Here is a 25,710-nt window from a genome sequence, read left to right as displayed (position 1 = left end):
ATTTCATTCATAATTCCTATTAGTCTCCTAAGGGTTGTTTATGCAAATGGAAGTCTGTTGGCACATACAGATGGTTGTGTGGCATAAACATGTTGATTTTAAATGTCAACACAATAGACTGTAAACTCCAGATTCTGCTGGGCACACCCAGGTTGTATAGACATGGTTGTGTTTGTCCCCAGTGTTCTAATTGAATTATTTGAGATCATTGCAGCCTGGTGCCAAAAAGTAACCATTCTTTAGAAGATGTTTAGACCTACACAGTGTGGATCTGTCATCAACACAGTTAAACCAGTCTGATAATAGCAGCATTATCTGAACCAACGTAGTGCAACCTTCCCCAGCCTAGTGCTTCCTGATGCTTCTGACTATGACTTACATCAGCTGAAAGGTACAAAACATCAGGAAGACTCATGTAAACAAACCACCCATATGTAACTCCAGCGCAAATAGCATTTTGATTTTTTGGTATATTAATTCGAAAGCATTAATGATGAACACTTCGAATGATTTTCCTAAACTCTGAAAAACCATGCTGTTAAAAGAAAACTGATTGAGAGGTAAAACCAGTCTCTCCAAGAGGATTAGCCTCCTTTGATTGATTGTGACACACACACACTTTCATGGATCGCAGCCCAAAGACATGGTTTGTGTACCAGTCATCCTCACAAGGATATGCCGCCGCCTTTTAGGTGCCACGAGGCTACAGAGAGTCCAGCCAAAAGGGGTGGCAGTAAAGTCTCCCACTTGCTGCACAGAAACCTGCCCCCCACCAGGGTCTCTCTCTCCCTCTCTCTCTCTTAAACATCCCCAGGCCCAGACAGAGGGGGAGGGGGGGCCATATGGGCCACTTGGCCCGGGCCTCCGATTCCAAAGGGGGCCTTGGTCAGCATACATTCCCTATGTATTTTTAAAAAGCACTGTTGTATACAGTGGTACCTCGGGTTACATACGCTTCAGGTTACAGACTCCGCTAGCCCAGAAATAGTCCAAGAGTCCCCTTTGTGGTGACTCCAACTTCAGGCAGGTGTCAAGAAGGTGAACCAAAGGCTGATCAGTCATGAGGCTTATTGCCTTACGCCGTTAGCCCAGAAATGGAAGCAAGAAGAAATTCCAACGAAAGAATGGCAGACGAAATTAATGGGCTACAGTGCTACCTCGGGTTACATACGCTTCAGGTTACATACGCATCAGGTTACAGACTCCGCTAACCCAGAAATAGTGCTTCAGGTTAAGAACTTTGCTTCAGGATGAGAACAGAAATCATGCTCCGGCGGCATGGCAGCAGCTGGAGACCCCATTAGCTAAAGTGGTGCTTCAGGTTAAGAACGGACCTCTGGGACAAATTAACTACTTAACCCGAGGTACCACTGTATCCATATTTTCCATTTTGTCTTTATATGCAGATACAGTTCAAGCCTTGAAACAAAATTATTTGTCAGCATAACTTTTGTGAAAATTATTTACATACTTACTTATTTATTTATAAGACTTCAGTTATCCCCAGGGTAAAAAAAAGGGGGGGTCACATTATCTACCTGGCCCTGGCCTCTGCCTGGCTCTGCAAGACCCTGAACATCCCGGTAGGGTTAAGGGGGCAGGCCCTTTGCAGACAGGGCATCCCTCCCCCCCCCCAGCTCTTCCAGCCTTTAAAAGGGGGAGGCGCTGGCACAGTTGCAAGGTGGCGTCTGGGTTGGCATAGATGGGTTTTTCCTTAACCGGTGGCGAGAGGGAGACAGAGAGATAGAGAGCAGCGCAGAGCAGGGCGAGACACAAAGGGGTGGCGGCGGGGGTGGGTCTCTTCTCTGCTGCTCCTCTTGCACCCAGGTGATGCTGCTGCTCAAGGCCGAGGAGGGGCGGCTCTGCTGGGCTTAAGTCCTCGGCGCGGTCGGGCAGGCAGGCACGCCGCTTCGCCTGTCTGCCGCCCACGTGGGCTCGCTCGCGCCCTGCCTCCCACCTCGGCGGCGGCGGCGGGCCCTTTGTCCGCCCCTCTCTCTCTGCAGGGCGGCTCCTGCCTCGCCTCGCCTCGCCTCCCACCCCTTCGGTCCCCTTTTTGCTTTGCTGCAGGAGCGGCGCAGGCTGCAGGAGCGTATCCTGGCCACCCGCCGGGAGCTGGAGGAGGAGAGACTGCGAGCCCAGCGCCTCAAGGTAACGCCCAGGAGAGGGATGCAGGAATGGATGGACCAGAGGGATGGAGGTTGGGATGCGGGAGTGGGGAGATGAAGGAGGTGAAATGATGGCGGGGTGGGGGGTGCGGTACCACTGTGGGAGGGACCAGGGGAGGAGGGGGCATGTCAGACCCCAAGATTAAGGTGATTGGGGGCCCTGTTGTAGTTCCCAAAATACCCCCCCCCCAAAAAAACAGAGCCTGAAATAAGATACTACCAAAAAGAAAGAAGTCTTGGAGTGTCTTAAAAACTAACTCGTGTATAATGGCACATGCTTTTGTGTAGTTTTTTTTTTCTTGGTCCACCTTGATAAACAAATAGAAAATACTCTGCGCATGTTCATTTAACTCCCCATTGCTTTTGCTCACTTCCTTGGCCCAGTTACCAACTCTCAACCTAACCTACCTCACATGGCTGTTGTGAAGATATAGGAGGAGGTATTAAATGGCTGCAAAATGGAACTTAGTGCTTGTATCACAGGCATCAAATGTTGGTTCCTTTAACCCCACTAGTGCATCTTTGTTCTATAAAGGATCATATTTTTTCTGCACACCTCCCAGTAAAAAAAAAAAAATCAGGACAGCTCCAAGGCTTCAACCAATCATAATCTGGCCTGAGAGTTGCATGCTTTAGTCCCAGCAAAAAACAGCAACAACCTTGCTTCACTTACCAATGTTCTGCACTGGAAATAAACATGTCTAATCAAATTTATAGGCCACATTTAGCAACGAGCTTCACTGGGCATTCTGACACAGTCACTGGGATATGAGCCATGGGTTTGCTTGCAAGTTTTTCCTGTTTTGGCCTGTGTTTTCACAACCTTGTGTGAAAAAGGTGTGCAAGAGGACCACCTATGTGCAGATTTTCATGCCCCTAGAAGCTGAAAGCTGTGGGAGTCAAAGTTCTGACTGTGTGGCCCTTTGTGTGCAAATGCTTGCATGGTGCGTGGTGGTTGTGGAGAGAGAGAGAGAAACGGTGAGGATTGTGGCTGGAGTACGTTTGAATATCCGCACTGGTGGGTGTGTTCAACATCTGCTGTCAACGCCATGTAGCTTCATTATAGTATTTCTGAACCGACCTCCATCCTTTACCGGTAGTAGGATGGTATGTAAAGAGCATGACTGACAATCCTAGCAAATACAACAATGCAATTTTTTAAATAAAAAAAATCACCACTAAAATACATTTCCAAACAATATAAGCACTTGACACAGCCGGCACTGAATATGCTGCAAATATCTGGGCGTGTAGCCTGGCGTGAAAAGATTGTACTGTCGTTGCTTCGTGTGTGACTGCTTGCCCATATAGACCTATATGTGCATGTGGTTGAACAAAGATGCAATTCTGGGTATGCGCAGGAATGATCTCATGTGTGCCTGTGCATATATGCATGACTGTAAGCCCATTGTCTTGTCTTGATGTGTCCTGACAGCCCACGTGTCTCTGTCGGCGCGAGTGTCCAGTGCAGGATTGCTGACAAATGCATTCTCTGTCTCTCTTCTCAGAGGAAATCCCTGCGTGAGCGTTGGCTGATGGAGGGAACATCCTCACCCACAGACGACAATGATCACTTGTCTTCTGTTTGGGAGGCACAGAATCGCATTCAGGAATTAGAGAAAGATCTGTCCAGGTGGGTGTGTCTTAGGTGATGGCGGGGCAGTGGTGGAGGAGCAGCACTGACAATAACACACCCAAAGGGGTTTCATGGTTTTACCCAGCACAGAGAAGCAGCCGCCTCAGTTCCCTCCCCCTTCTCTTGCCCCTCCCTGTGTCAAATTTTAGATTGTAAGGCCCTCGGGGCAGAGACCTGTCCTCTCCACTCTTTATAAAGCATCTCACATTCTGTTTTTATTTATAAAAGTATTTATATGCCCCCCCTCGTGAAACATTAGGGTGGTGTACAACAGGAACATTTAAAACGAGACAAAGCAATCATAAAAATGACTGGCTACTCAAGGAACGTTTTGGGCAACTACTCAGGCTTTTTTGCATTTAAAAAAAAAATATATTCAAGAGATACCTGAAAGTTAAAAAAAATATGAGGACGCTTGCTGAATCTCTGCTGGAAGAGGGACTAGCAACGCTTAAATGCCCATCTCCTAGTGGAGGCCAGTCAGGCCGCTGATGGCAATATATACATAAATAGCAACTAGAGCCACAATAATGTGCTGTTCCGGCTAAAGCTGCAGATGGGAGCGGATGATGGCATCGAGGTCTTTGGAGGACGTGAAGGAGGGATGTTTTGTGGGCACTTTGTGTCCCCCTCATGCCTCTGCATCTTCTTCTTTCCGGAAGAGAAGATGCCTGGGACTAAAAACAACAACAACCAACACTCAGGACAGAGAAGCCTGAAACCACTTCCTGGCCTGAGGGAGCTGGAGGGAAGGAGCTCAACGGAGTGATTAGTCAGCAAGGCTCCGGAGGATTAAATCACCCTCCAGCAGCAGCAGGAGGAGGGGGAGGAGGAGGAGGAGGAGGGCAGGATCCCCCAGGCAGTGCCAAAGTGACAACTCAGCAAGAGGGGTGGAGAGCCTCCAGCAGCCTGGCTGTAAATGTGGGGGTGGGGGTCTTTTCACACCCAGGCACACAAGCAAGAAGCCAGGATTTGTCTAACCAAAGGATGTCAGAATACAGTAATTGCTCATGAAGGATAGCGCTAAGGTTCAGCTCATAAGGTTACTTAATTCTAAAGGACAGGAGAGCAAATTGTTCCCAGAATAGTGACTGGTGAGTTTAGAATGGGGCTGAAGATCTCTGGCTTAAAACCCCACTCAAAACAATGAAGTACATCTGTTGTTCTTCTTGATGTTGTGATTTCTGTCCTGTTGGGTAGCCTAAGGTCCTTCAAAAGCAGATTGCAAAGGGGAAAAGGCAATACGATAAAAACACAACACAGTAATAAATCAACACCAAATCAATAAAGCACAAGTTATTTCAAGCCAGTCCATAGTGCTCTTAGTAACATGCAGATGCATCTAAAAAGCCAGGTCTTAGCCAGCTGGCTAAAGATCAAACAAGAGCAAGCCGGGCAGGTTTCCAGAATGAGGAGGCAACCACCGAGTAGGTCCTGTCTGTTATAGCTACATGCTATGCTTCCTTTTGCCAAACTTCCTCAGAAGGTTTTAAAATTACGGGGGAAGAGGACAATCTTGAAGGTAGATGTGATATGCTTTCTATGGCCAGTTCCAGTCAACAATCAGACTACGACATTTAAGATTTGCAGATTCCAAAAGCATGTCCGAAGGAGGCCCCACTCGTCTAGATGTTACCAAGGCATGTGTTGTGATAATCAAGCACATCAATTTCCTGTGAACAGAGTCCTGGTTTGCACATCTCTGTGTTGCAATAATCATGTGGATCAGGGGTGGGAAATTTGGGGTCTTCCAGATGTTGTTGAACTCTCAACTCTCATCAGCCCCAGCCAGCAGGACTAGTAATGAGGGGCAATGGGAATTGTCGTCCAGCTCTGACCGCAGAACCACATGTTCACCAGCCCTGATGTAGAGATTTGGTCATGGCCACCATTGTTCCCTGTCACTGCTTGCCAAGGGCATGAAATGTTGTCCTTTCATGGCTGTTCCTCTCTTTTTGAAGCCTCCAAACTCAGATGCAGCAGCTGGATAATCCAGAACTTCACCAGGGACTGCCGCAGCCAGAAGAGCCTGTGAAGGCTTTGAAGGAGGTGAAGCGGTCTTCGTTGGATGGCATTGGGAAGGTATGAGTAGTTCCTGATCTCCTCTGTTGTGGAAAATGCAAAACTGCCTATCAAGCACAGAATTTGACATTTTGAGAATTTCAGCATACATTTTTTAAAACCAAGCTTCTTGCCCTTATCGTTGTAGGGAACAGCTTAAATACAGTGGTACCTCAGGTTACATACGCTTCAGGTTACATACGCTTTAGGTTACAGACTCCGCTAACCCAGAAATAGTGCTTCAGGTTAAGAACTTTGCTTCAGGATGAGAACAGAAATTGTGCTCCGGTGGCGCGGCAGCAGTGGGAGGCCCCATTAGCTAAAGTGGTGCTTCAGGTTAAGAACAGTTACAGGTTAAGAACAGACCTCTGGAACGAATTAAGTACTTAACCCTAGGTACCACTGTATGTGGAAATCACCTAATTTGCATGTTACGCTCAGCCAAACCATGGCTCGGTAGGAATGTGCAATCATGTGGGGTCCAAGACAGGGGATTGGGCCCACTTTTACTACTCTTTAGTCATTTTGCTGCTGCTTGAGCTAAGCATGGTTTGGCTTTGCATGTTGTCTCAAGCCAGGCTCAAGGCTTAGCACTCTCCAGACTAATCATGTAAACAAGGTTTGCCCCATGATTTATGGCTTGTGGTTTGTCTGGGAGAGCTAAGCCCCAAGACCAGATCTGGGTGATAAGCTACGCCAAAACTAAGGCTTAGCTCAGCGTAGCAGCAGGACATTCAGGGAAGCGAAAAAGAAACCCCAATCTCCTCTCCAGTGGCTCACATATGCATAGTTTGGCTCAGCAAACAGGCCAACAACAAATGAAATTTCAAAAGCCGGGACTTCATTTATTCAGGCAACAGGACCTAATGATCAATGCTTTGTGCCCTGTTTTGTAATTCTTGGATGTTCGCTCCTACAGCCTACCTGCCTCCAGTGTCCATATTCTCTCCCTTTCTATCAACATTTTCCAAGTTGTTTTAGAATTTGGATCTTGGAAATAGAGTATTTTCTGCTGCAGTTGCAAAAGCACCTCTGATCCATCGTTCAGTAGACATCTTTAGGCACCATGTGAAAATGTTCCTCTTCAACCAATTTCTCTCCCACCCCTCCTCCCCAAGGAGGCCTGGGTGCCATCGTTTTTGTCATCATACATTACAGCGTGAAAGTAGACAGTGCCTGTTATTTATTATTTAGTTCATCAGTTTGGAAATGCTTAATCACCATCATCTCTAAGCAGAGTGCTGGGAGACCCAATACAATAGGTCTAGCAATAAACTGACACTATAAAATCCCAATTCAGTTAAGAAACATACTGGGATTTTTTTTAAAAGTATGCAGTAAGTGCCAGAAGGTCAACAATGCGAGTGGGGTGGGGGCTTTCTGACCTCAGCTGAAAATGAGTTTTACAGAATCTACCTTGAAGTAAGTTCCATGGAGTTCGGTGGAATCTACTTCCAGGTAATGGTATGCAGTTGCAGCCATAAATAAGCATGTGCCTTAAATGCTTGTTTGTACTTCTTCTTTTTTAATGGAAATATTTTTTTTAATCATTTTTATTAATTTTCCAATAAAAAACATCCAATTAATACATCCAATCATAATGCAATGAAAATAAAAAACTAAAATAAAAAAGACCAAATTGTAATCCAAATTATAATTGTTGATTTTTCGGGGCTTCCCATAGTCTGGACCTCTGAAGCATATCTCCAAATCTCAGTCCTGCCTCTCCTCATTGTTTCCATATTTTCCACATCCCGATTTTAACACTTTAAATTTAATGGAAATATTTTTAAAGCAGAAAATTCTTCCAGGGATTGGAGGAAGAGATGCCTTGGTGATTCCACAGGTACTGGCCAATAAGCATTGTGCAAAAATTGTATTCTGTCTTGGTCATTGCTTTAACCTGGGAAAGGGCCTTAGCTCAGTGGTAAAACACAAGGTTTATGTGGAAAAGGTCCCAGGTTCACTTCCTGGCATCTTCAGGCAGGGCTGGGAAAGAAGACTCCTGTCTGAAGCCTTGGGGAGAGGCTGCTAGTCAGTTTGGAGTTTGACAATACTAAGCAGGGCCAATGGTCTGACTCAGTACAGTGGTACCTCGGTTTAAGAACAGCCCTGTTTACAAACTATTCGGTTTACGAATTCCACAAAACCGGAAATAGTGTCCTGGTTTGCGAACTTTACCTCGGTCTAAGAATGGAAGCCAAATGGTGGAAGGGCACCAGCAGCGGGAGGCCTCATTAGGGAAAGTGTGCCTCGGTTTAATAATGGTTTCGGTTTAAGAACAGACTTCTGGAAAGGATTAAGTCCGTAAACTGAGGTACCACTGTATAAAGCAGATTCCTGTGTTCATGCTTTGCCGGATTGTTGTGCAGATAAAACGAGAGAGATCCTTATGGAGGCTCTTCTGAGCTCTTTGGAGGAAAAGACAAAGAATCAACATGTTGAATAAATAAGAATTTGAGAATGAGCAAGAGCCACCTCAATATTATTATTATTTTTAAAAAAGATGTTTACTAGTGATATCTTTGGAGACTGTTGCCATGAAGTTCCTTTATTTTGCTTTCAGGTTGATGGGACCTCTTCCTCTCCTCCAGAAGGTGAGTCATTCTCTATTTGCCGGGATACCTCTATCACAGTGGGTGCAATTTGCCTGGCAGTTCTTCTGCACAAACTTCATTGGAATGAATGGGAATCTCACAACTGTCAGTTGCAATCTTCTGAACTATGCAGGTCAACTGGTTCAGTCCCATCCAGGACCTGTGAATTCACATCCCACTGTGCTTTAAGCAACAGCTTTCTACTTCATCCTCTCTTGTTTTCTGCAGCCCAGTTGGCAGACATAATAAGGCGGAAGGTGGGCTCCCTATTCCCCAAGCGTATTCTGCAATTTACTTTCCCAGATGTGTGTTGAAAGATCCACACCTGACGGACTGAAATCTGATCTCCAGCCAGCTATTTGTGTGAAAAGGGCAGGCTCAGAGGACAGAGTAAATTGGAATGAACACAGTCGTGATCCATGTCTGTGTGTCTCTCTCTGTGTGTATTGTTCCTTTATCTATTCTAGATTGTTGGTACAGCCTTGTAGGGCATTCAGATAAAGAAACAGCCCTGGGACGTGTTCCAGCCTGTTCCAAGCTTATGTTTCTTCTTTGCCTTCTGTAACCTCAACTTCGGAAGCCTTGTCATTTAGACAACCTCTAGCCCACCTTTAGCCATTCCTCTACTCATCCCAGAACGTACCCCACCTTTTCCTACCATTACCCAGGTAACTTATACCTCTCTTCACCCATCCCCCCTACCCACTGTCACCTTTTTCTGCCCACCTGCTGGTGAAACTAGAACCCTTTTCATATTCTTCATATTCTTCCCAGCCTGCACAGTGTGACCCACCAAGCCCAAAACCAGCCACCAGTCATTGCATTGTGGCCTTGCAGCTTTGCCTTTGCCCGTCTGGTTTTTAGAACTCTCTTCATATAAATTGACGCAGACCCTGTGATCGTCCTCTGGGGCCTTTTCTGCAGTGGCTCCCCGTTTGTGGAATGCTCTCCCCTGGGAGGTTCGTGTTCCTCTTCAACCAGGCCCTTGGTCAATTAATATTCTACAGCAGGGGTAGGCAACCTAAGGCCCATGGGCCGGATGCGTCCCAATCGCCTTCTAAATCTGGCCCACGAACAGTCCAGGAATCAGTGTGTTTTTACATGAGTAGAATGTGTGCTTTTATTTAAAATGCATCTCTGGGTTACTTGTGGGGCCTGCCTGGTGTATTTACATGAGTAGAATGTATGCTTTTATTTAAAATGCATCTCTGGGTTATTTGTGGGGCATAGAAATTCGTTCATTCCCCCCCCCCCCAATATATATATAGTCCAGCCCACCACATGCTCTGAGGGACGGTGAACCGGCTGAAAAACCCACGGCTGAAAACGGTTGCTGACCCCTGTTCTACAGTGTTCTAAAACGTTTTGTGTGTTGGGGGGGGGCTATTGTTTTGTTATTGTTTTAACTATTTGTTTTTTGCCTCTATCCTTGTGAAGCCCCCTGAGATATTTTGATGAAGGGCAGTATATAATTTTTAAGAATAAGAATGAGAATGGAAGATATGGACCAGTAGGAAAGTGCAATGTCAGGATGGTGAGCCTGTTGCTCTTTATTTTAAAAATAAAATAAAAGTCAGTACTCAGCAAAAAAAGAGAGAGATGCTGGTACTCTGTAGAGGTGAGTCCTGTCACATAAAAATCCCTGCCTACAGATATTCTTCCACTTCAGTATGGCTGGTGGTCAGGGAAATATGGGAGCTGGAGTCCAGTAACATCTAGAGGATCACCAGTTTGCCATCCCTAGTGTACTGCCTACTTCGGTGCATCTTTAGGGGACTCTGATACTACTTAATAGTAGTACAATTCCAAGCACAATTCAAAGTGTTGGTGTTGACCTTTAAAGCCCTAAACAGCCTCTGCCCAGTATACCTGAAGGAGTGTCTCCACCCCCATCGTTCTGCCCGGACACTGAAGTCCAGCTCCGAGGGCCTTCTGACGGTTCCCTCACTGCGAGAAGCCAAGTTACAGGGAACCAGGCAGAGGGCCTTCTCGGTAGTGGCACCCACCCTGTGGAACACCCTCCCATCAGATGTCAAAGTGATAAACAACTACCTGACATTTAGAAGACACCTGAAGGTGTCAGGGAAGTTTTTAATGTGTGACATTTTAATGTATTTTTAATCTTTGTTGGAAGCCGCCCAGAGTGGCTAGAGAAACCCAGCCAGATAGACGGGGTACAAATAATAAATTACTACTACTATTACTACTTTAGCTTGTCTGAACACTGATCTGCTTGGTCTCAGGGCCTGGCTTGATCTTTCAGGGTTTTGATGGCCTCATTCGGAGGAAGAGGTAAAAATCTCAGGGTGACAGACAGAACCAAGGTGAAGGGTTAGTTATCTGCTTGGCAGTTCTTGCTGTACATTTGTTTGTTTATTTATAAAAATATTTATATACCAATATATATTATTATTAGGGACGCAGGTGGCGCTGTGGGTTAAAGTCTCAGCACCTAGGACTTGCCGATCGAAAGGTCGGTGGTTCGAATCCCTGCGGCGGGGTGCGCTCCCGCTGCTCGGTCCCAGCGCCTGCCAACCTAGCAGTTCGAAAGCACCTCTGGGTGCAAGTAGATAAATAGGGACCGCTTACCAGCGGGAAGGTAAACGGCGTTTCCGTGTGCGGCTCTGGTTCGCCAGATGCAGCTTTGTCACGCTGGCCACGTGACCCGGAAGTGTCTCCGGACAGCGCTGGCCCCTGGCCTCTTAAGTGAGATGGGCGCACAACCCCAGAGTCTGTCAAGACTGGCCCATACGGGCAGGGGTACCTTTACCTTTACCTTTATATATTATTAATATATATATAAGTAGAAGTAAAGGGACCCCTGACCATTAAGTCCAGTTGTGGCCGACTCTGGGGTTGCAGCGCTCATCTCGCTTTATTGGCCGAGGGAGCCGGCATACAGCTTCCGGCTCATGTGGCCAGCGTGACTAAGCCGCTTCTGGCAAACCAGAGCAGTGCACGGAAATGCCGTTTACCTTCCCGCCAGAGCGGTACCTATTTATCTACTTGCACTTTGACGTGCTTTCGAACTGCTAGGTTGGCAGGAGCAGGGACCGAGCAACGGGAGCTCACCCCATCGTGGGGATTCGAACTGCCGACCTTCTGATCGGCAAGCCCTAGGCTCTGTGGTTTAACCCACAGCCCCACCCGCATCCCTTAATATATATATATAGTATAATATTAATAGAAAGCACCTGTTACCTCTGCCCCCATTATCCACAAGGGTCCAGGCTGAACTGCCAAGACAGAGAATTACCTTTTCCCCTTGACCTGCCACCAGGTGCTGCTGCCTCTTACCCCCACCAGACTTTGCCCTCTGACCTATGACTTGCAAGCTTCACACACCTCTCTCAGAGGACCTGATAACTTCATCTGAATGTGACCATGAATTCCTTGCAGAGAGAAGTGGCCCTGAGTCCAGGCTCGAGTTGGCTCCTGTTCCACCCAAGAGGTCTCTGCAAGCAACAGCCCAAGAGAAGCTGCAGAATGGAGATATACCAGGAGGAGGTGGGTGCTGGAGACTGGCAAGGCCTGCCCTTGAGTGAGGCAGGGAGGGAGCTTTCTTTTAGCCTGGGGGCCACCTTCCGTTCTGCGCAACCTCTCGGGAGCCAAATGTCGATGGGCAGCAGAGTCAGAGGCAAACATGGGCCGAGTAACTCATGCAAAGTTTGCCTTGATGAGCTGAATTGCCACACATGCTCAAGCACTCCTTTCTACCCTCCATGCAGCCAGGAAGAGACATGATCTGAGTGAGGGGACATCTTTCTGCTGGACAAAAATGCTCCAGGAGCCTGCGAAGGAAAGGGGGGAGGGCTTGGAGGGGTACATTTGGCCCCTGGGGCTGAGATTTCCCACCGGAGGGGTGAGGGATCAGGCCAGGAGGACCAGAGGCAAACCCTTCGACTCAAGCCTTTGCATTCCAGTGGAGCATGGGGTGAAGCAAATTTCTGCAAACATGGACTTTGGTATTGAGTGGCAGAGCGTTTGGCTGAAATCCTGAAAATCAGAGTTTTCCTTTAAAAGCAGGATGCAAATGTTAAGGTTTGAAGTGCGTGGGGGGTGGGACCTCTCCATGGAATCACAACAGAGGTCTATATCAATCACTCTTGTCTCTCCCCATGACTGGCAAAAGCAGGGTGAATTATGCAAAGTGTGTGTGTCCTTGTTTGTCTACCCCTTTCAAAGTTCAACTCTGGTTTGGTCAATTTAGACTCTGGACAATGGACTCTGCACAACACCACTTTATATTAGTAACTGTGTCTTATGGGGGGTCACTAACCTTTGGACCTCCAGCCTACAACTCTTTTTTTTTTTAAAGATATTTATTGAAATTTCAACAAAGGTTACAAAAGTAAGAAAAAGCTAGAAAAAAGAAGCAAAAAAATACAAAATACAGAAAAAATAAAAACAATTAAAAGTAAATCCATCTTTCCATAACTTGTCTTTCATTTACTTGTTTCCCTGACCTCCTCACACCTCCCTTTTTTGTATTCCAGTTCAGTTGCTTAATTCAGCAAATCCTTTCCCTCTTTGTTTTTATCTTAATCCTTTATCTTAATATATTATAACTTTACTTTCTCGCCTGTTAACAATCCAATTTCACATGCTCCTTTATAGCCTACAACTCTTTCTCCTCCTTGACCATTGGTCATGCTGGCTAGGGTTGATGGGAGCTGTAGTTTATTTTATTGAGAATATTATACTGTTTCTTGCCCAGCTTTGCTTCTTTGTGTTACAGCTGCTTCAGGTTGCGTTTTTTCGGGTTACAGACCACCGAAACATGGAAGTACCGGAACAGGTTACTTCTGGGTTTTGGCGGTCACGCATGTGCAGAAGCACTAAATTGCACTTTGCGCATGCGCAGAAGTGCCGAATCGCAACCTGCGCATGCGCAGATGCACAGACGTGCGAACGTGCATCCCACACGGATCACGTTCACATCCTGAGCGTCCACTGTACTGGGAAATCAGAGGACCTGAGTGCCTGAGATAATGATGTTGCTTTTTCCTCCAAAGGTGTGTTTGGCAGTGAATGCAGTCCTGAGAAGGCAGAAGTCGATGTGAACCCTATGACTGAAGAAGGTGGGGACGTCCAGCCCCCACAGAGAAGTGCTGAAGCTGCTCCGGACATGAAACTGGCCTGCCAGAGCTTGGGCCTCAGTGAAGCTTCTCCCAACTGCCCAAGAAAGCTGGCAGTGGAGGAGATGGTCATCCGAGACCACTTGGGCCAGGAAGTGGGCAGCATGGATGCTGTTGGCCAGAAGCAGAGCTCCATTGGGAAGGAGGAAGACTTGGAGGGCCACCCTGATTTAGGGAATGAGGGTGAAGAAGGGAGCAAGCCAAACCACCTTTGCAGTGCCTCGAGTTCAGTGAAGGCCCCTGGAGCTACAGAAAGCCGGGTGGACAGTGAACTGGGCAGCCGTGACGGTCCAGAGGGAGAGTCCCCCACTTCTTGGGATCATCAGAGTCCCTCTAAGGCACCGCAGGGTGAGAATAGCTGCCTTGATTCTCCCAAGTGGCAGGCAGAGGCAGAGCTGGAGATGGGCTCCCTGGCCAAGGAAGCAGAACTGATGGGAGCTGGGCAGAAGGAGTTCCCAAAACAGGGTGCCAAGGAGGCGGATCCTGCCCGAGGCCTAGCAGTTGGCCATGCGGAGCCAGCGATGGGAGGACAGGAAAATCTAAGCGGAGAGAGCCTGGGGTCATGGCTGGACCAGCCTAAGCTTCCTCTGCTGGACCAGATCCCTGATCTGGAAGAAGCCAAGATGCCACTTCTAGATGAAGTCATGTCATCATCATCACCTCTGCCAGATCAGGTTCCAGTGACACTTCAGGAGCAGATTCCTCCTCCCCTGCAAGACCAGATTCCATCTTTTCAGGAAATGGAGGGTTCACGCCTAGAGCCTTTGTTACCAAATCAGAGCCTGTCCACCCTTTCGGACCAGACAACTCCTTTGCAAGAAAGGAAGGAACAGCTTTCAGCCCCAGTTCCATCCCCACAGCAAGAGTCCCTTTTAGATCCAGGCCCACCATCTCTGCAGGACCATCCTTCCTCTTCTCCAAAAGAGAACCCATCCTCTTTGCAGGGTGAGGTCACTTCTCTGCAGGACCAGATCCCATCGCCTCTACGTGAAGCTATTGGGAAACCTCTGGACCAGATCCCAACATCTCTACAAGAACAGAGTGCTGCTCTGCCAGATCAGGTCCTGTCACCTCTACTAGACCAGTTCACATCTCTGCCAGAGCAGATCCCTTCCTCTTTGAATGAAACAGAGAAATCGTTTCAGATATCGACAACTTCACAGGAACTTTCTGGGGTGGAAGCTAAAGGATCCTTTCCAGACATAATCGCCTACCAGCTCACTTCTCTGCCTGATCAAATAAATTCCCTTCAAGAAGCAGAGGGGTTGTCCTTGGAAGAGATTCCAGTCATTCTGCAGGATCAAATGCCAACAGCTCCAGAGGCCTGTGTTCCTTCTCTGCCAGAGGAAGATCTCATTCTTCCAGGCCAGATCCCACTCCCTGTGGATGAAGGTAAGCATTTACTTCCAGGGGAGTCTCCAGCATCTGTACCAGATCCGATCCCACAAGCTCTTCTGGACCAGAACCCAACATTTCTGGAGGGTGCAGCCCCTTCTTCTCTGCAAGAGGTGGGAGGATGCCTTACAGACCAGATGCAGACATCCCTGCCAAGCCAGACCTCACCTTGTCTCCTTGAAGCTAAAGGGTCACCTCAGGGCCAAGCGCAACCTATGCTAATGGAGCAGGTGCCAATCTCTATGCAGGGCCAGGCAACTTCCCTTCAGGAACCTGAAAAGTCTCTTCCAGAAAAGCTGGAAGAAGTGCCCCTTATGCCAGGCCAAGCCCCATCCCCTAACCCAATGGCTCCAGATGCTTTGCTCTTGTCCAGCCAGGAGATCACCCAGCCTCTCCTGGACAAGACTGTATCAGTGGGAAACCAGGAGCTGAAAGAAGGTGGAGATGCCAGCCTGGCCTCAGCAGCAGAAGAGGCTAAGGAAGTCCTGGAAAATCTCCACGCTGAACAGCAACCTCTGCTGCAGGAGGCCTCAGCAGATGCTCTGGACATTTCTGTCGGAGACATGCAGCCCAAGACGGGGATCTTAAAACTCCAGGCAGCCACAAACCAGGAGGCCCCAACCTACACCACCACCTCTGCCAACACTGCCTCCTCATGCCAGCTCCAGCCCATGGCACCCCGGCAAGGGGAAGACCCAGAGCAGGGTCAGAGCAGGCGCAAGCAGAAGTCATGCCAGTGCTGCTCAGTCATGTGAGCTTGGCTAGGATGCCCTCCTCAGGAACAGGAGTTGTTGATCTGGTCCCAGTGGCAGGCTCTGAAGTTGGTAACATGCCCTGCCAGTAGTCAGTAGTAGTCTACTGTAGGTCTCTCTCTCTCTCTCTCTCTCTCTCTCTCTCTCTCTCTCTCTTTCTCATACACACACAAACACACACACTCCCTGGGAGGAGACGGATGCTGGTTGTGTCCAAATAGTGGATTTGCCTCTCCATGTTTATCTCTCCATGTTCCCCTGGAGTGGGTGAACAGGAGGGAGAGAAATCTGATGGTCTAGCTGTTTGGGAGGCTCCAAGTGTGTCTCTACATGACATAATCACACGTAGGCACTAACACATGGACACGCACCCACACAATTGCAGCAGGCACACTCTGCACACTAGCAACATGGGTCCACATTGCTGACCGTGCATTGTCATGCACTAACGCATAGACTACACCATGTTCCCTCCACCTGTGTTTCCTGTGTATGCATTCTCCCCCAGACACACACCCATTTTGGTGTGCATTTGTGTAAATTTGCGTAGCTGGAATGCACATATCCATGCACAGCTGTTGTTAACATGCATACACAGGCACATACAGTCACATATCCGCTTGCATGTTGGCCTGCAGCGCATCAGTTCACGCCCCACAGTTTCATGTGCCAGTACGAAAAGACATCTGCTTCCACATGCTTGTACATAACTCGCATTGGGCTGGATACGAGAGCTACACCTATGCATGCAGAACTCTTGACACCTCCACTTTCCGCATGTGCCTGAATCCCTCTTGCCAGCTTGGCATTACTCTCCAAAATCAGTCTGGGCACATTCCAGAGACACTGAGCAATACCTTCTTCCCTTCGTACTGCCTTCTGCACGTAGGCTGAGGTGCCCCAGCTGTGCCACGACGGATTCTGCAGCAAATACTCAGCACTGTGACACTTTGGGTACAAGAGGACTCTGGGACAGCAGGAGCTGGCAATACAGAGAGACTCTGGACAAGAGGCTGCTGGAACCCTCTCAGTTTGGATGTGGCCTCCCAGCTAAGATCTTACGTGGTGCAGACTTAATGCTCTCCCTCACAAGGACAGACTGAGAGACCTTTCCTAACTGTGGACCTTCCCCCATTCCTATCACAGTCACTGGGTCCATGCTCTAGCCAGGGTACCAGGGACCCCCAGCCCTCCTCCTCACAACCACCCACACCCTTCCCATGACTGTTTATTCTATGCACTTTGTTTTTAATTCTAATTATCTAACTTCTGTTAGGGCCACCACCAAAGTCAGTAAGAGCCTTTTACATGGTCAGTTCCTGGGCAGTACTGGAAGAGTCTCAATTAAAGTCAGATGCAATGACGAGCGGGACCTCTGGCTGTGCTTGGGGTGAGGAAATGGGTCTGGTGCTCTGGAGCTGGCAAAAGGGTGGTCCTCAGGGATGTTCCAGCTATCAGCATCTTTTTACTAACAACCACAGCTAGAGGAACAGCACGACCCAGATGTCAGGGCAGGAAACACAGGCAGGCAATTGGGGGTTCTGGGGTTATCCTAAATAGGCAAAGGTAAAGGACCCCTGGGCAGTTCAGTCCAGTCAAAGGCGACTATGGGGTTGCGGCGCTCATCTCACTTTCAGGCCAAGGGAGCTGGCATTTGCCCATAGACAGCTTTCCGGGTCATGTGGCCATCATGATTAAACCGCTTCTGGTGTGTCAGGGAACTGCCATCGGTACTAGAGGGGGAGAGCAAAAGCCAGAGGGATTCCAGAGAGCGTCCAGGGATCGGGAGGAGCAGCCCATCTTCTGGGGAAGAGAATCCGCGTAGCACCAGTGGAGAAGGGGGGCAGCTGGGGGAAGTGGCGAGGCGGTCTCATGACTCCTTGCCTGGGACCAGCGGAGAGAGTAGGGGTCTTCCGTTGCCCACACCCTCCCTGCGCAGAAGGCTTTCGTGCAGAGAGGGTAGGCAGAGACTAGGCGTCAAAGAACTTCTTTGCTGGAAGAAGTTTAAGAAATGCCCACTCATGGATTCTGCCAGCGATTGAGTCAGCCACGGGTGAGTGGCTGTCTGGACAGAAAAAGGTTCACTTTGGCAACCCAACCAGGTGTTTGCACCCAGCCAGGGAGATAGGTACTTGCTTACGCACGAGCAACCCCTAGAACCATTACATGGTGCAACAGAACACTGACGGAAGTCAGAGTGCACTGAAACGCCGTTTACTTTCCTGCTGCAGCGGTACCTATTTATCTACTTGCACTGGTGTGCTTTCAAACTGTTAGGTTGGCAGAAGCTGGGACACAGGAACGGGAGCTCACCCCGTCACGTGGATTTGAACCACTGACCTTCCAATTGGCAAGGCCAAGAGGCTCAGTGGTTTAGACCCACGTCTGGCTTCCGTCACGATGTTCCTGCTCTTTCTAGCAAGTGAGGCCCTTGACTTCTGCCCTAAAGGCCTTCCCAGCTAGCCCCACTTCCAGCTCCCCACATACTTGCATACTGAGAGGTGAGAGGAGGCATTTCAGCAGATGCTGGCAGGGGGACATGGGTGTAGCCAGGATTTATTTCGGGTTGGGGGGCAGGCATTGTTAGGGGCGACACAGAACCGAGTTATCTGCAATGCAATTGGTCTGTTAGTTCTAAGTATTTTTATTAATTTACTTGTTCAGCTATGCCCACGTGGGGAGGCTGCATTTGCAAGATCCTTGATTTGTGATGAGGATTGGACTTGGTGACCCCCTAGCTCCCTTCCATATCTAGGAGTCGAGGAAAAGCTGCCAAGGTGATGTTGGGCCACGGACTCATGGCAAAGGCTTGGTGTTTCCGTGTTAAGCAGCACCTGTAGGAAGAGCAGCTGTGGTGGGGCAAAGCTTTGGGGCAGGTGTGCCAACAGGAGATGGTGCCATGCAGTGCATATGCAAGCTCCCCAACCCCAAAGGAAGGGCTTCTGATCTACTGATCTACTAAGAGATGCATGCAGGTGAGTGAACCTGCCCCTGATACCTGCAGCCAGGCCAGTGAGCTGCTAGCTGGGTCCACTCCTGGGCCACTCACCTTGGTCTCAAGAGCACCCAAGTTTCTGTGGTAGAATAGGGGTGGATCAGTGCAAGGATCAGAGCACCCAGAGTTCTTCTAATGGGTTTTCCTGTTGTCTTATCTGGGCGTAGGTTTCTACTCCTGGAGTTATTTGCCCTGCAGATTTCATATAATGCTCCTGTCTTTGTGCTGGCACCAAAGGCAGCCCTAGGATGAGGCCAGATTTCAGGTGATCGGGTGAAGCCTTTGTTCGGTGCCTAGTGAAGCAGAGCGCTCAATGGCCTTGCCAGCCCCGGAAAACAAACAACATGATTTTATTTCAACCAAAGGATTGAGCCGGGCTGTTTTCTCATGGGCAGTTCAGAAAGGAGAAGTGTCATTTGTTTAGGTCAGGCACGTCCAACAGGCAGATTGTGATCTACTGGTAGATCACTGGACGTTTGTGGCAGATCACTGGCTCCCCCCAAAGAAGCTCAAAAAGTTTGGTTCCCCTAAAAAAAGCTCAACATGCACCCCCAAAAAACACCCAACAACTTTGACCTGAACCCCAAAAAAGGGGATAGATCACTGCCAGTCTTTAACTCTGTGAGTAGATCGCAGTCTCTTGGGAGTTGGCCATCCCTCGTCTAGAGTAAACACTTTTGGGGAAAGGCGAACCCTGGTTCCCAATCCCATACCACCCCCTTCTTACTGCCCAATTGTGAAACACTACGAAAGCCGTTGCTTGGAAAACCACGTTCCAAAGGAACACAACTGTTGATATTTTATTGTTAATAATTTTGCTGTCTACCACCCTCTCCATAAACCATTACAAGTGTGTCGGCAAGGAGTGACTTTTTGCCTGAGCTCTTACAGATGGCAGCACTAAAGGGAGTCCTTTCACGGGGTGGTGGGGGTTATGTCTACAAAGCAGATCGTCTTCACAAGTATAGAGGCTGCTGGAATACCTCTGATCGATAGCTGGTCAAATGGTCACATCAGGACATACGGGGCAAGCCAGGCATTATGTCAATTGCAAAGGCATTCTGGAAATTGTAGATTGAAAATGATGTTGTGTTGGTGTTGGGATTTCAGGCACAAATGGCACCCCCCCCCATTACAGTACCAGAGGTTCTTTGTGTGGCACCCATGATTATGAAATAGCCGTAAAACTGATGGCGGTGAGGGTAGAGACCTTCAAAGCACAGCCGCACCATTGGCCCATCCTCTATCCTGTAAGCCAGGGAAGGAACTCGGAAAGGATCAGGGTGAATTCCAATATAACTAAATTCTGAAGTTTTCCTTCAGCTTTGATGCAGCTGGTGTATAAAAGCATGAAAAAGAGATTTGACTGTAAACACACAACAGCCAGGGGAGAGCTGAGCGTCTCTCTCTGCTTGAAGCATCGTCATATTTACCACTGCAAACTGTGGTACAAACACACAGCAAAAGCCCATGGCCTGAATCAGTCCCAAGGCAAGTGAAGGGTAGCGGCTCTTTTGGCAGGGGGATGAAGATGTTTATTTAATTCTACATGGCTCGTAGGGAAACAGACCTCAAAATGGAGAAATGTGTATCAGATACAAAAATCTGCATACTAAAAATTGTAGGTAGGAAACACAACCAAATACAACTGCGCTCATTGGGCTCTAAGCTGCCTTGACCATGCAGGGAGCAGCAAGTGGGTGTACAGAAGCATCTGTCACACACATATCTAAGGGATGCTCGGATAAGACCCACCTCCTGAACAGAAAGAAGCTGCCTCTTATATCCACAGAATTTTCTACAAGGGAGACAGGAGGGCAGTGGCGTAGCGTGGGTTGTCAGCACCCGGGGCAAGGCAAGTAATTTGCGCCCCCTAACCCGTGGATTTGCGCCCCCTAACCCCCAGATGTTGCGCCCGGTGCGGCCAGCCCCCCTGCACCCCCCATGCTACGCCACTGCAGGAGGGCAGGGAAGGGGAGCTGCTCTCAAGGGAAGAGGGGACTTCATACAGCTGCCCAAAGGTGGGCTCTAGAAGAGTCAGAGGCTGCACCCCAACTCTCCCTGCACTGGGGAACCTGGGCCAATTCCCTTCTGATCAATCCTTCAATGGGTGGCAAAGGAAACTGCTGCCATTTGTAATCGGAGGCATGCAAGGCTGCGAGAAATCACACACAAATTTGGAAAGGGGGGTCATTGCAGAATACACAAGACAAGCAATGAAACAGGAATCCAGTGGCTTGGGGGGCAGAGAGGAAGACATTTTTATTTTAAAAACAAAACCAAACATATCCCACCCCCACCCCCCCCCAAAAAACTTGATAAAACAGCTGTAACTTGTATGCAGAGCACCCTGAGCTTTCCTGCCCCCTGGTGGGGGAAGGGAGTTGTTGCACCTTTTAAACTTGAACCGGATCTGCCAAAAGTTACTACATGAAAGTACCGGTATGTGACTGTTTTACAGAAGCACTATGTGGGGTATAGCTGCAGGCCTCGCCTTCTCCATACCTTTCTTGGTAACGACACCATCTTGCATAGACATCTTCCAGGTGATCTTGGCTGCAAGTTGTGTTAGCTGTGTTTCCATCAAGGGTGAAATACGCCTGTCCATTGCATGGACAGGGAGGCCACCCCAACTCAATCTCCACCTCTGCTTTATGCATCCAGGGAGCACCTCTCTCTCTCTCTTTTTTTTAATCGTCTTTATTGATCAGGGAGCAACCTCTCAGGTGCGTTTCCTAACCCCACTGCTTTAAGCACAAGGCACCTTTTTAATGTACATCCATGCTGCTTTGCAAGAGGAAAAACTTCCAAAGCAGCTTGCAAGACACAAAACCAAACCAATGATATAAAAAGCAAATCTTAAAAAACAACAACCACCAAAACATTAAAAGGAAAAAACCCAACGAAAGGTCAAAGTAACAGTTACACTTGGGCACGGGAACCAGACCCCACCCAAAGGTGAGATGTTTATAGCAAGCAGCATTTCTTCCTCTTTGGGACTTTGGCATTCTGCTGCCTTGGGGCTACAGCTGTGTGGGGTTTGCTGAATACACTGATAGGACAACACAGGAAGCTGTTTTATGCTGAATCAGACCACTGGCCCATCTTGCTCTGTCTAATCTGCAGTGCCTCTCTGGGGTTTCAGCCGGGATATTCCCAGTCCTGCCTGGAGATGCTGGCGACTGAATCAGGAACCTTCTGCACGAAAAGTGTGTGCTTTGAGCCAGAGGCGTAGCAAGGTCAGGTGGTACCCGGTGCAGAAATATTTTTGTCAACCCCCCCCACCCACACACACATTGACAGCTCGGGATAGGCTTGGGAGAGACACCTCTCAGGATTCTTGGGGTGAGTGTGCTTTAAATGGGTCCACAGCAAAGCAAGGCAGAGGGGCAGCATCACCCTAAATGCGCCCCGCTTGCTGGGTTGCACATGGTTTGGAGACCCTGCCCAGCGCTGGAAAGAGCGCCCTGTCTTTGGCACAATGGAATACAAAGGCTTAGGCCCCCGCCCTCCCATTTCCCTGCCCACCTACCCAAATCCCTTCTCGCTGCCTTACTCCATGCTGGCACCCTCTGTTCCCATGGCAAAACAAAACAAACTCCTCTTACTTCGTCTTTCTTTCTCACCCACACCTAAAGTACGGATCCAGCCCAGATCCACTCACTGCGTCCTGGAGAGCGTGCACCTCTGGATGCGAAATAAGTTCAGGAATCGAGGGGGGATTTTTTTTGCCCCCTCCCGGGGATCTGTTGTCTCTCTTTGCTATGGCTCTGTCCCTATAGGGAGCTCAACCCTGCCAGGCTGAGCAGAAACGATTCCGGAGGGCCAACTCCTCCCCTCTCCTCGGTCCCAAGGCAGGAGTTGGGGACCATCTGGTCACCCAACAGCCAAGAAGTGTGATTTGTGGTGGCCCCAAAGACTTCTCCCTGAACAACCCACCAGATTCTCAACTAACCAGCACAACCCTTGTCCAGTTAGCTGCATGGGCACCTGGAGCGGCGGTCATGCCGTGCACCCGGGGACGGCGGGGTGAGTTGCGAGAGGGCCATCTACCATGCATGGGGGAAGCGGGGCGAGCCCCCCACAGTGTGCCTTCTTGTCACCCTCCTCACGGATTACACCTGGGGCGGACCGCCTCCCCCTGCCCCCTTCCTACACCCCTGCTTTGTGCTTCTGAGCTACTGGCCCCCAATGAGATGAACGATGCCTCTGCTTAAGGAAGGAAGAACCAACCCCCCTCCCCGCCTTGACACTATGGCTCTGTTGGGAATCTGAATACGTTCAGCTTCACACACAGAGTCGATTAGGGTTTGGCCGACAGCCAAGGCAATGTGAAGGAGTAAGTCTGCCTGGTGATACAGAGGCATCGAGATAGCTCCATGATTGGTCAAGCTCTCTCACGGGAATGATGATTTATGGCCTACTAACTGGAATGTGTTAGTTCCGAGTTCTGAGTTCCGAGTTCAGTGTCAGTGAGTGAGGTTGAGAGTTGTGAGTCGTGTAAGAGAGATCAAGTCAAAGATCCGTGTTCTGTTCTGTTCCTGTAAATAGTCCACTGTATATAAATAAACACCTATAACTACAAGTTATTGGTTTCCTGCTTCGTCCATCCTGTCTGCAGCCAGTTGCCAATTGCTTTCGTGAACTCTACGTTTACTCTGCTAGGTCTGGCTAAGGTCCTGCAACTAGTCAGAAAGTTGCGAAACACCAAGAGGCTCCAGCATCCAGGTGGAGATCAAACAGCTGAGATGACAGAAAGACCGAGCCAAGTAGTAACAGCTTAACACCAGGGAGCCTTGAGGAAGATCCAGGCTCAGTCCACAACTTCATTGTGCTTCCTCCTTCCCAGGAATCTCTCTGTGGCTGTTTTGAGGCCACAAGTACCTGTTAGAGCACCTGGGGCTGTAACCGACAGTTCTGCCCTTTGATCCATGGCATAAGAGATGCTCTGATAGCCAAAGAAATTGGCAGGGCACTTTTCCTACAGTATGTCCAAGGCTGAAGAACAAATGCGGGAACATAAGGTTGCTGACCCTGGTCCAGCCAGAGATCAGAGGCTGTAGGAATAAGCTTCAGGTCCCCACTCTCCCATTGGTCTCCAAAGGTCACAGGCATCCTCTCTTCTCTTCTCAAGCCAGCTTCTGCAGCTCCTCCAAAGTGGGCATGAATCGCTTCTCATAGCCAGAGAACTCCACTGGGGCAAGGGGCGTGGTCTGCTCTGGGGCTGGTTCCTTAATCTCAACAATGTCTAGCTCTTCTGGGAACTTGACTGGGCATTGGCTTAGGGCATCCTGCAAAACAAATGAAATAACCATAATTTATTTGCCTCCTATCTGGCTTGGTTGCCCCAGCCATTCTGCAAATTATAAAACCACAGTAAAACGTCACACATTCAAAACTTCCCTATACAGGGCAGCCTTCAGATGTCTTCTAACAAGTTTTCAACCTGGTGCATAAAATATACATAATGGTGCCAGGTGAACTTCCTCAGGGAGAGCATTCCAGATAAGCACATTTATTCAAATATATCATCAGTTACTGTCTGTTAGAAGATGGGTTGATCAGTCCTTAAAATCTGGCACAAGTTCTTTTTGGGTCTGCTCAGCAAGTGAAGACAAAGAGGCAACTGGGATGTCTAGTTTTCTCCAGAAACCAGATCCTTCCCATCTGCTCCCACCACAAACAGAGACAGTACATATCTGGGTTGTTATTTTTTTAAACCAATGACTTCCTACCATGTCAGGGGCATGTTCATCAATCCTGCAGGTAACATCACTGTGCCCTGGGTCTGGAATCTTCTCCCAGCACCATGGAGGCAGGATCTTATGGCAGAAGTCAAGGACCCTGTGGAGGAGAGACAGCGGACAAGAGTTTTCACATGGGCTGCAAATTGAAATTGAAATACTTCATTGTCACTTGTACAATTTGCATACAGTGAGATATACATGAGCACCCTCCACTCAGCTCTCTTAGTCAAAATTAATTCCCCTCGTTTACTGACGCACACCCACCAAACCCAAAAGTCAGTTGCCCTGTTGTTATCTTTTCATTCAGCAGCCCACGGATAGAAGCTGTTCTTTACCCTGTTGGTGCGACTAATCATGCTTCTATATCTTCTGCCTGAGGGCAGGAGATCAAGAAAGTGCCGGCCAGGGTGTGAATCATCCCTGAGAATTTTCCTCACTCTCTTGAGGCAACGTTCTTCTGCTATTTCATCCGGCGGATTCACGGAACAGCCCATAATATCTTGTGCTGTATTCACCACCCTCTGTAGGCACTTCCTATCAGTTGATGTCAAACCAGCGTACCACACCATGATACAGTATGAAAGAACACTTTCTATTGTGGACCGGTAAAAGGAGATCATCAAATGTTGATTGACATTGTTCTTCTGCAATACTCTGAGGAGATGGAGTCTCTGTTGGGCTTTCTGAACCACCTGGGTTGTATTTATATTCCAAGTAAGGTCTTCACTGAGATAAACTCCTAGGAATTTAAAGGAAGAGACTCTCTCCACACAGCCCTCCCCGATGTACAGCGGGGCTAGTTCTCCTCTCTTCCTCTGAAAGTCCAACACCATCTCCTTTGTCTTGCTGATATTAAGGTGCAAGTTGTTCCCTAGGCACCATGTAGATATTTTTTGGACCTCCCCTCTATACGCTGATTCGTCTCCACCTGTTATTAAACCCATTATGGTGGTGTCATCAGCAAACTTAATAATTGCAGTAGACGGGTCAGATGATACACAATTGTATAAATACAATGAATGGGGGGAGATGGGGAGGGGAGGTAAGTAGCCACAGATGCTGGGCACGATGTTGCACGGGCCAGCCTGCCTCTCCACCACACCTCTGCCTTTTATTACTCACCTTCTGTAATTAACCAGCACCACAAGGAAGGCCACGAAAAGCAGGAATCCCACAACCAGGAGGACTGCCAGGAGGGTCTGCCAATGGGAATCTGGAGGAAAT

The 25,710-nt window shown here is 48.6% G+C and overlaps 2 protein-coding genes across 5 annotated transcripts in view; one reads left to right on the top strand and one right to left on the bottom strand.

Moving 5' to 3' along the window:
- The window catches only part of PALM3 (paralemmin 3), a 40,594-nt gene extending 23,486 nt beyond the window's left edge, over positions 1-17,108 (top strand). For both annotated transcript variants that reach the window (XM_081893939.1, XM_081893940.1), the window contains exons 3-8: positions 2,068-2,148; positions 3,674-3,798; positions 5,763-5,883; positions 8,429-8,459; positions 11,859-11,966; positions 13,475-17,108. In XM_081893939.1, coding sequence (XP_081750065.1) covers positions 2,068-2,148; positions 3,674-3,798; positions 5,763-5,883; positions 8,429-8,459; positions 11,859-11,966; positions 13,475-15,747 — 2,739 coding nt within the window. In that variant the 3' untranslated portion in view covers positions 15,748-17,108. The remainder of the gene's footprint in view (positions 1-2,067; positions 2,149-3,673; positions 3,799-5,762; positions 5,884-8,428; positions 8,460-11,858; positions 11,967-13,474) is intronic.
- A 7,010-nt stretch (positions 17,109-24,118) lies between these two features.
- Positions 24,119-25,710, bottom strand: part of IL27RA (interleukin 27 receptor subunit alpha) — a 28,998-nt gene continuing 27,406 nt past the window's right edge. For 2 of the 3 annotated variants that reach the window (XM_081894184.1, XM_081894182.1), the window contains 2 exons: positions 25,609-25,699; positions 24,119-24,583 (listed from right to left, as the gene is read on the bottom strand). In XM_081894184.1, the coding sequence (XP_081750310.1) occupies positions 24,301-24,583; positions 25,609-25,699 (374 nt within the window). In that variant the 3' untranslated portion in view covers positions 24,119-24,300. The remainder of the gene's footprint in view (positions 24,584-25,608; positions 25,700-25,710) is intronic. The other variant, XM_081894183.1, reaches the window with a different exon arrangement.

Source organism: Podarcis melisellensis (assembly GCF_964234715.1).
Source record: "Podarcis melisellensis genome assembly, chromosome: 17".
In the NCBI taxonomy this organism is placed as follows: Eukaryota; Metazoa; Chordata; class Lepidosauria; order Squamata; family Lacertidae; genus Podarcis; species Podarcis melisellensis.
The sequence above is the reverse complement of the archived record's forward strand: the minus strand, read 5'-3'. Positions and strand labels throughout refer to the sequence as shown.